Genomic DNA, 10,898 nt, shown 5'->3' with positions numbered 1-10,898 from the left:
CAACTGTGTGATGTCATCATGTCAATATGGACCTAAATCTCTGAGGAATGTTTCCAGCACCTTGTTGAATCTATGACACCAAGAATTAAAAAGGGGTCCAATCTGGTACTAGCAAGGTGTACCTAATAAAGTGGCCGGTGAATGTATATTGTTTTTAGGCGAACTATTCCTTTAAAGCTGCACTAGAGAGTTCAGGGCCCGTATTCACAAAGGTTCTCAGAGTCCTCTCAGAGAGCTCCTAACTTAGCCTAAAAATTCCTAGCAAGGAATCTTAGCTTAAGAGTGATTCAGGAAGTTTCTGAGAGCAACTCTGAGCAAGGAGGGGACAGAAACTTCTATCTTAGTGAGGAGGTGGGGTTGACCCCGTTGCTAGGTATGACGCAGTCTTCTAAAAGCTGTGATTGGTTGTTACAAAAAGGTAAAAAGAAAAACAAATGGGCTCCTAGTAATGAATGGACAGTGAAATCAACCGATCATAGAACTTAGACTGTAGGCTATTAAGAAATGTGTAATCGTGAAAATAATTTTATGTCATGATGATGAAACTCAGCAAAATTAAATTAATTGTTACACATCTTCAAAATGTTTGAACGTACCTCATTCACATGCCGATTATCATATTGATTTGCTTATTGTTATGTTTACTCGCCATGCTGGTAATTTTACTACTTAATCTATTTGATATTAATGGTGGACACAGACTCAGCTGTCAGCAGTTACTGTGATTGCTGGCCTCCTTGTAAAAAGCGGTTTGATTTGGCAGAATGACCAAAACAACGAATGAAATGGAGGTAAAAGAATGAGAAAGCCAAACTTGACAGAAGAGCAGTGCCTGCTGTTGGCACAGCACGTGGAGGAGAACAAAGGAGTTTTAAGAGGGAAATTCGGTCCCGGGATCACGGCACAAGGGAAGAGGTAGACTTGGGAGCGCATTGCCCGACAAATCAATGCGTCGTTCCTTTTCCTTTTACGCACAAGCGATAAGTGTGAGAAGTGCTGGTACATGCTGCAATCCAAAGCGGGCGTTATTGCGTTACTACGCTGGGTGGGAAAAGTAAGCTCATCCCTGATGGTTACTACGCTGGGTGGGAAAAGTAAGCTCATCCCTGATGAGGTCAACCACAAACATTATCCCTGGACGATCAAGCCGGTAGCGTCTTATTAAATCACTGTCGTTCAATATACGGAGAATATCTCTCCTTCCTCTCTGTCTTTCCGCCATCTTCTCTGTTTAAGACACTCTTAGGCTTCTTAAAAGTCCTCCTCCCTCCTCTTAACAGTTTTTCACCTTAGGAGTTCCCTTAAGGCCTAAGATGCTTTGTGAATAACTTTTATCTTACCAAGGGAAAATTCTAAGAAAAATCTTAGAATTCAAGGAATTCTAAGATTTTTCTTAGAACGACGTCACTAAGAGCTACTTTTAGTCTTAGGATTCTTTGTGAATACGGGCCCTGATCTCTATGTCAAATCAGCATCACGCCGTGAAATACAAGATTTACTGATGCTACTTTACAAGATTTCTGCTTCAGCTTTTAAAACATCAGCTTTATCCTCCTGAGCTTTTTGTTTCCAGCAAGGATAAAAGATGGAAACATAAAACTCATAAACAGCAAAGTCATTCTGTGTCATCCAGTCTGAAGTGCTAAAAGTGAAGCATAGACGTCTGGAGGAGCAGTTTACTGTTGAGTCAGGTAATTTAGTGTGTTTATGGCACTGAACAGAAAAGTCTGCTGCTTGTCTTGTTTTTATCTTCAACGCGGCAGTCTGAGAGAAGGCAGACAGTCTCCTTGGTGATGACAACAGTGAAGGAAGAAAACCTTTAAGCCACTTTTTATGAGTCAGATTCAAACTTCTTAACCAGGCCACAACAGCCGGAAGTATTTCTACCCTTGAACTGCCACTTCCTAAAATATTTCTTTTGGTTTTAGACATTGGTGGAAGGTTAGTATATTGAAGAACAATTCTGAGGTATTTGCACTCAGGGCTGCAACTAACAGAGATTTTTATTATCATTAATCTGCCCAATATTTTTTGATTCATTGTTTAGTCTATGAAATGTCAAAAAGTGGTGAAAACATGCCAGTCACCACTTTGCAATTATTGTGTTATAAAAAAGACGAGCTCTCATGAACTGTCATGCAGTATATCTACAGCTGACTGGGATCAAATGTGCAAAAACATATGAAACAACAAATTCAAACTGTTGGAAGGAATATTCGATATATATTAAGACGCCACACATTCAAAGTAAGTATAAAGAAAACACAATCTCAAGATGTTGGCGAGAATGTGGCGAGCAGACAGTAAACCATCCATCCATTTTCAACCGCTTATCTGGGCCGAGTCGCGGGGGCAGCAGGCTGAGCAAAGCACCCCAGATGTCCCTCTCCCCAGCGACGCTTTCTAGCTCCTCCTGGGGGACCCCAAGGTGTTCCCAGGCCAGATGAGATATGTAATCCCTCCAGTGTGTTCTGGGTCTGCCCCGGGGCCTCCTACCAGTTGGATGTGCCAGGAACACCTCTAACAGGAGGTGGGCAGGAAGCATCCTACCGAACCACCTCAACTGACCCCTTTCGACTCGAAGGTGGAGCGGCTCTACTCCGAGCTCCCTCAGGATGTCTGAGCTCCTCAGCTAGTCCTGTTACTTGCAAGTACAAGGAACTGATTAAAAGATAACTTAACCAGTGTTAAATGGAAGGATCCTGGGAGGGAGGTATACGAAATGGAGTTAGAAATCAAGTGCATATTTTTGAAGAAAGATGGAAAAATGGTTGAGATATATAAAAGACAATGTTCCCAATGATCTTTGATTATATGACAGCTGAAGTAATGAGAATGATAGCATAGAAGTGTTTTCTTGTTCTTTATCGTTGACATGAATATGTGGGTAACTACAGCCCCGTTTCTGCCAAACACTAACCCATCAGACATGGTACCTAGACGCTAGCGTTTCCACTGCAAACAGTGCTCTTTCATGTGGGCGGGGTTGTTGTCACTCACTGCTCCGTCCAGCACTCACTGTATTTCCTCATCAGCGATGACACAGATGGAAGTCTGCACCTTGTTTATCACAGAACGAGGCTGCACGCCAACATTTTCAGAACAAACTAGAACAGGCTGCAGTGAGAGTCTCTCCATGGGATATTTAAAAATAGGGGGTTTGTGCATTTAGTCCTTCTCAGGCAAGCTCAGCGGTTTAGTGTTGCCGTAGCTCTATGCTCCTCGACGCTTTTTTTGTCCTCCGAGTGAGGATTAGAATATATGCAGTTCACATAACCTGGCCGAAATTGATATATATAAACGCTTGAAGATCCACTCATTACTAAAAGTGTATGTCATATATAAACTAAAGTAATGGTCAGTGTTGTCATATGGAATATTTAAGGTGTGTTGATTGATTCATGTCGTCACCTCATGCATTGAGTCACATTACAAGTTAACGTTCCACCTTAAAAGTTGCCGACAGTCGGCCCAGTTAGTTTTTTCTCCAACTCCAGCTGCTGAGAGGGGCAGCAAAACATCCTTTCATTTTATAGTTACTGTTTACTAATAAAACTCTCCACAGTATGAACAGTGGTTACATGCGCCTCAGAACCAGCCACAACTCGGCCCTGAGCAGAGTGACTGTCCTCTACTGACCAATCAGACTGCAGTGTTCACAGCTCCACCTTTTAGTACCAGATCTGTGTGCTAGGTACCCCAACAGAGGGGGGACCAAAAATGGGGACGGTACAGAACGGTTCCATTGGTACCATCCACAACTTTTCACAGTGGAAACAGAAAAAAAAAAGCATACTGAACCGAACTGTACTGCTCGGTGGAAATGGGGTTTATGTGTCCATGTTTGGGCACACACACATTCAGGGATGTGAGCATGTTTGATGCTCACATTATGTGGGTATAATGTGTATTTATATCCGTGTGTACCTAGTTATATAATGTAACCTCTAACTTAAATTTAAATTGATGGGTTTATTTAGCTACATCCTATGAACTAATATATAAGTAATTTGCTTTTTTGTGTTTAAATTTGATTTAAAAAAAAGAAAAAAGATGAGCTTTGTGTCAACATTAGCTATTGTTTAGACATACTGGAACATTGAGTTGTGGTGGTTATTATTATATTTAAGTACATTCTGCATGTCTTAAAGATAAATTCCATTGAAAGGTCTGACTTGTTCAAGCTGCAGCTGCCCTGTGTTGAGTCTCAGCGGGTGCTCAGCCTCACAGCGTGCTGATGTTTGATGGTTGTGTTGCAGATCGAGGCGAGCTCTTCGTCTGGGGGAAGAATGTGAGAGGTTGTTTGGGCATTGGGAAGAGAGACGACCAGTACTTCCCGTGGCGGGTAAGACAACACTGATTCAATATTAGTCATGCAAACAAAGAGTCAACCATGCAGCTGATTTACTGTACAGGATGAAGCACATCAGTTTGTGAGCTAAGAATAATAAGGGTTTTGTTTGACTTATTCTTTATTTAAATCAAAATAAAATACACACACTGTGCAGTATGCATGTTCCTTGTTTCTTCATACTTCCAGTATGTGGGGTAAAAACTCTTCTTCTTATCATCGTAATCTCACAAGGTTTTTAAATACCTGTAATAAAGATCTGTACAAAATGTAAAGTACAAAAAAAATATGAATTTGATAATATACCCCATGTTTCTGCATCAAAAAGAACATTTTCTGGTTAAAATGTGTGTCAAAGGTGTAAAAATCTCACCACCTGTATGTCCCCTGTAGAGATCTCAGATATAAGTCACACAGACTTATATTAGCACTAGAGTTGGGCCAGTGTAAAAGTTTTCAAACCAGTTTGAAATTAAACCACACACTGGACCCGTATACTGAATATTACCACTACGTGTCGTACTTGACTCAGCAGTCACTCTTGAGCATTTATACTTGTGCGGTGGCGTGTCTGTGTCACTCTGCAGTTACACCTCCAAAACACTAGTCGGTGACGGGTTTTCTGTGAAGTGCTGTTGCGTTTAGTTGATTCTAAACACACCCAAAACACACATTAAACACACATTAAACATGGCTTAATAGCAACAATTTAAAACACAAGTACACAAATCAGCTTCACTACAACTGGCAGGATTAACAGACAAAGTACTTATCTTTATCTGGACACATTTTCCCCCACAAACACAACATGCTAATGTTTTTGGCACAAGCCTATGGCATTTTACATTGTATAAATTAGCCTAGCAGCTAGTGATGTTTTCCTCTTCTCATATAAAACCAGGAACAACAGCAACATTTAACAAAATTAAGGTTACACAAACCAGCTCCATTATAACTCACAAGGTTCACTGACAAAACAACTGTCTTATATTAAACACGTTTTCCAAACAAATATAACATGCTAATGTTATTAGCACAAGCCTATGGCATTTTACACTCTAAGGACAAGCGGACTTTTCCTCTACTCATATGAAGCCAGGATAAATCACACACAATACTTAAAATGCTATTTTTGTGGAGGCTTATTTGTGAAAGTAAAGTAAATAAAAGCTTTGTTTCCACTGAGGGAAATGGTTTCAGCTTACAGAAATAGATCTATAGGTCTGTGTCACCACGATGTGTACTTACATCTCTGGGGAGGTGCGCATCAGCCTTTGGTGTATGTATGGCAGCGATGTGACGCAAAAGTTTAAGTCCCACTTAAGGTTTTATGACATATTTTCTTTTTTGTTGTAATTTGTTGTAAAAAACAGTGATCTGATGACTTTCTGAATCGTGTAGTTTGAACTTTGCTTCAGAGGCAGGACAACAATCCATCTCCCTTTAAATGCTCAAGGCGGAATAACGACGCAACAGTCCCTCCTTGGACAGGTTGTGTAAAAGGAGCTTGAGAGAGCCCTCAAGTCTCTTCACCCCAAAAAACACATGAACTGTCTAGCAAACAAATATAACATGCGGCTTGCGCATCTACCCCCCTCTCCCCTAGACTACTTGTTAATTTGGGAGAATGTGACTTGATGACAAATGCAGGTACAGCTGGTTTGCATGAAATCAACCTGATTTAATCTCGTACACCGGACCGGACTGGCAAAACTGGAAATCGACCCAGTTCTAATTAGCACGTCCCCTAAAAGCATTTAAACAAGATTTGAAGGTTTAGAAATTGACCCTTCGCTAAGTCCTGCCCCCGGACACTGACTGGCTAGTCATAATGTAGCATTGGGCCGGCTCAGACCAGTCCAACAACACAGCTGTGCTCCATTGACTCTAATGCAGTCGTTTCAGATTTCCTTCATTTTCAGGCTGGTTTTGTGGATTTGGAGCTAAATGTTGTGCCTGGGGCACGTCGTGTATTAATGATACTCGTTACCTGGAGAGGTTGGAAAAAGATATACGTTTCTTCCCTGTTCCAAAACCAGAATCAAACCCTGAAAAGTGTAGGGTTAGCTAGCTAGCTACTGAAGATATAGCCTACTGAATGTATACACATGCTGCTTTTGCTTTTTAATGATTATAACAGTGAAACAAAGGCCGACCCTGCTGTACAGGATCCAGTGAAGGGAAGCAGGGAAACTTTGTTGATATTCAACCAGCTCTGTGTCATCACATTGTGCACAGATGAAGGTTGTCTGACTTCCCCCGGAGATCCCTGAGGGCCGGGTGCTGGCAGCAGCACAGGTTGAAGCCATACACCGTTCATCTGCACACACTGTGATGCCACACAGCTGGTTCAATATCAGCAAAGTTTCCCTTTATATTCATTGTCTTCTGTGGCGATCAGCAGTGATGTGGTGGTTCACTTTTACACTGTGATCTGTAGCCTATAGTTCGGCTTTAGCTTCTAACTATCTTTGTCTTTTTAACCCCAAAAATATGATAATATTTCTTCAGGGAGTACAGTTAGTTACAGTGTGGGCTCCATGCTTAGCTTGTGGGACGATCGCAAAGGGGCGGGACTTAGTGAAGGGTCAATTTTAGGTGACCTTTTTTTACTATCAGATTTAGAAAGAAAACACATGTTGCAGAAAGTTCACTTTTCCTATGTTTTTCTGACATCAATTAAAATGATTAATAAACTGAAGAACAATCATCTTAATCTTACTCCATCTTCTTCTCCTAAGTTTTGTGCCTCTGTAATTTTCCATCAGGTAACTGTGCCTGGTCAAGTGGTGGACGTAGCTTGTGGTGTTGACCACATGGTGGCGCTGGTGAAGTCCCTCCTGTGAGCTGCTGCGCTCCTCAGCAGTGGATGAAAGGCTGGATGTTTGGCTGAGCCTCCCGCTGATCCCCCGGGCGCCTCAGGGAGCCGATCGGGGGCCACGCTGCAGTCTTGAAGCCAGCTGCTCTCCACAGGCGACGGACCCTCGTGTCCCTCCGCCCTGCAGTGACGTCAAGCTGAGTACAGGGCGGTCGATCCAGCAGCAAACTGTCACTGACACAGCTCACTTTACCCTGCATGAAGGTCATACGGCAAAGACATCAAAGAGTTTATTGTTTTATCACGACTCGAGCTGAAACGATAAATCGATTGAGCAAAACTGTGAAAAAATGTGAATATTTATCTGGTTGCAGCTTCTCTGCTTTGAAGATTTTCTGCCTTTTTCTGTTTTGTATCATTGTAAAATATCTTTTAGACGGTTGGACAAAACAAGACTTTTTTTTTTACTATTTAATCTGGTAACAGTAGTTGCAGCTGCAGCTCTAATTACTTGGGCTTTATTTCCATTGTTTTGGCTATCAGTTCTTGTATTGTTAATTACTTTAGTGAACCATAAGTATCAAAGTAAGACCCAAGTTGTAATGAATTGGACAAGTTTCCTACTAGAAAACACAATCAGCTTTCAGGTGGTTCATACTGTAAAATGTTTTGTTTGCTCTCACATGTTGTTCATTTGCTGCTGCACAGCAAAGTGACTGTGAGAGAAAAGTGGTTCAGTGAATGAAGTGATTCACTGTGGAATCAACACTCCTGTGGTTTTGGGATCATCTCAAATGATATGTTGTGGCACTCTGCAGGCCGGTGAAGTGTTTGTAAAACACTGAACTGTTTGTAAAGCTGGTGACGGCAAAATAATCCACAATAACAAAAACCCACGATATCTCTGTGCCAACTGCAAATAGAGGTGAAGGCACTCTGCCAGGGAGAATACATGTTTTGGCGAATCAATTTTACAACATGAACTCATCAATAGTGCGTGCATGTTGTGCACAGCGTTTCATGGAATGTGCCGTGCTCCTGATCTGGATGTATTAGAGAATGAAGCCACTTTACCCACAGTGTTAGTTTGACAGTATGGAGGGAATGAAAGACTCTATATAAAAAATAAATTATTTTTTTACCACATCAGTTGTGTTTTAATAAATACTGAAATCATCTTGCATACATTCCTCATGATTTTCTAGAATTGACTGTGATTGGCACTGATTATGGGTAAAAAAAAAAAAAAGAAACCATTTGATCTTAAAGAATATGATGCATTGCTGTAGATTACATCACCCAACAGTATATAAAGGAGTAAATTAGCACAAACTTAAACATCTGCAGCAGTAATATTAATCCAGAAACATCAGACATAACAGGAGAACACTAGCAGAATGATTGCTTTTGCTTTGATACGTTAAGTTTTACTGATAATACTTGCATACTTTTTACCTGAGTAAGGTTTTGAATGCAGGACCTTTGTTTGTAATTAAGTATTTTTTACAGTACTTTTATTTAAAGGTTCAGTGTGTTAGATTTAGGGGGATTTAGTGGCGTCTAGTGGTGGGGATTGTACATTGCAGCCAACTGAAGCTTCTCCTGGTTAGAATTCCTTCAATCAGTGTGTTTACATGACATTAGAGAAAACTGATTTATTGTCAGTCCGACTAAAACTGGACTTTTAAAAGACATGCAAACATGTTAGTCCGACTGAAATCGGACTAAATCACCATAACACACCCAGATAATGTGATTGGGAGTTAAATTACCCCTGCATGTATATTGCGTTTGGACCCAAACTGGCAGAGGCGCTCAGTGCATGCTCCACAGTTTCCGCCCCAGGCTTTGACCCAGAAGTCAATTAGCATTAAATGGGTAACAGAAGAAGAAGCTGGTCACAACATGATGAAATCTACATCCAGAGCGGTGCATTTTTGGATGGACAAAATGTACAGAGCTGTAAAGTTGTCCACCATGGCACCAGGTAGCTGCTAGCTAACTGTAGCTAACTTGTTTGTCGATTGTTTGGTCTGTGACGTAATAGGTCAACTGGAAAAAGGTTCAATGCTAACTAGATGAAAAGGGGCATATCTCCATCTATCATAGCGGAGTCAGACATGTTTGGGTCAAAAATCTATTCCCCTCTCGTGCTTGTATACTGGGACAAGGACAGTAGTCCAATTTAATGGCGTAGACAAGCTATAACCGTAGCTCAACTTATCTGTACATGTAAATGTATTCAGTATACATTGTTCAGGAGGTTTTTATCACAGCCACATTATCCTCTGAGGTCTCCTCTTTCCCAAAACAATCAGACCAGGTGCTTAAAACTAGTATAAACACTAAATAAAGCAGTGTCACATTACAAATCAGTGTTTTCTCTATGCTGTTTGGCTTGTCAGAGACAGGCTGCTCACCTATCACCTGTTAATGTGTCTGATAACTTACAATCCAGACGTTCAGGAGGTTTTTTACACGGAGCCAAATTATCTGCAGAGGTACAAATGGACTTGGTGATTTAAACTGGTAAAAACAGTGAATAAAGCAGTTTCACTTTCAAAAATCAGTGTTTTTCCAAGGCTGCTTGTTGTAGAGGGGCTGCTAACTTCGGTGGCCAATGAGAAATTATGAACGGCTCCGTCTAGAGCCAGTGTTTGGTTTGTCCATTCGTGCTCCTGTAGAAACATGTCACTGCAACATGCCGATCTCCGTAGACGAGGACCCATTCCCTGTGTCGATATAATCTGCTCATCCTGAGGTAACTACAACACAGCGGTTCTTATTCTCAGGTAATTAATTATACACTAAATAAAATATACTTATTATAATATTTCTGCCAAAAAAATCCCCTTAAAGCCCACACACTGGTCCTTTAGGTAAAGGCTCTGAATACTTTGAATACTTAATAATTAGCATTAAAAGGTGCTCACATGTGCTGGCTGTATTCTGAGGACTGAGCATGGGATGTATTGTTTTGCTTTCTGTATGCAAGGAAAGCATTCTTGTGTTTAAAGATATGATGAATGAATATTTAATTGGATTTAAATGGAAAAGATCTTTGTTTTTAATCTGTTTCTAAACACAAATTGCATAGTTCTTTACAGTAACTTTACTGAACTTTAACAGTACTCAACGTTGCAGCTGTCTGAAGCTGATCTCGACTGTAACCACAACTATAATTTACTGATATTAACCGCTGACTGTTGCAGCTGATGGACAGTTTGATTCTTACAGCACAGTGAGTGTGGCTGAAGTCAGTACATTCACTCTGGGTCTGTTGTTGCTGTGCTCTCCCCACTGATCTCCTGAGGTCTGAGGGCCATTCATCATTGTGACAAGTCAAGGGCCCTCAGAGTGTATGGAAATTTATTTATGACAGAACTACTGAGTGAGCATAAAACATACGACCTGTGATCAATCTGTGAGTCAGGATGTGAGATCACATAGGACCTGAGAACTGTAAGTACAAAACCTTATTTTATTCATAATTTTGTCCAGCTGTTTAGTCACGTTCTGAGCAGTCGAGAACACCTGCGAGACATTTTTGGCTGGCATACTTTTAAAGGAATACTTCACCCCCCAAATAATCATTTGTACCTCAGTTACTCACCCTGTGTTACATTGAATTCATGAAGAAAAGTCTGTTTTTCTCACATGCATCCAAGGTGAACGAAGAATCCAAAAAAAAGAGAAAATTCCTGAAGAATTGAAGTAAACAGCAACTAT

At 40.8% G+C, this 10,898-nt stretch overlaps 1 protein-coding gene across 1 annotated transcript in view; it reads left to right on the top strand.

The window, feature by feature from the left end:
* The window catches only part of rcc1l (RCC1 like), a 19,284-nt gene extending 10,969 nt beyond the window's left edge, over nt 1–8,315 (top strand). The window contains exons 11-12 of the mRNA XM_050041073.1: nt 4,260–4,345; nt 7,120–8,315. Of these exons, the coding sequence (XP_049897030.1) occupies nt 4,260–4,345; nt 7,120–7,197 (164 nt within the window). The 3' untranslated portion in view covers nt 7,198–8,315. The remainder of the gene's footprint in view (nt 1–4,259; nt 4,346–7,119) is intronic.
* The last annotated feature ends 2,583 nt before the right edge of the window (nt 8,316–10,898 follow it).

Source organism: Epinephelus moara, chromosome 3 (assembly GCF_006386435.1).
Source record: "Epinephelus moara isolate mb chromosome 3, YSFRI_EMoa_1.0, whole genome shotgun sequence".
Taxonomy (NCBI): domain Eukaryota; kingdom Metazoa; phylum Chordata; class Actinopteri; order Perciformes; family Serranidae; genus Epinephelus; species Epinephelus moara.
The sequence above is the reverse complement of the archived record's forward strand: the minus strand, read 5'-3'. Positions and strand labels throughout refer to the sequence as shown.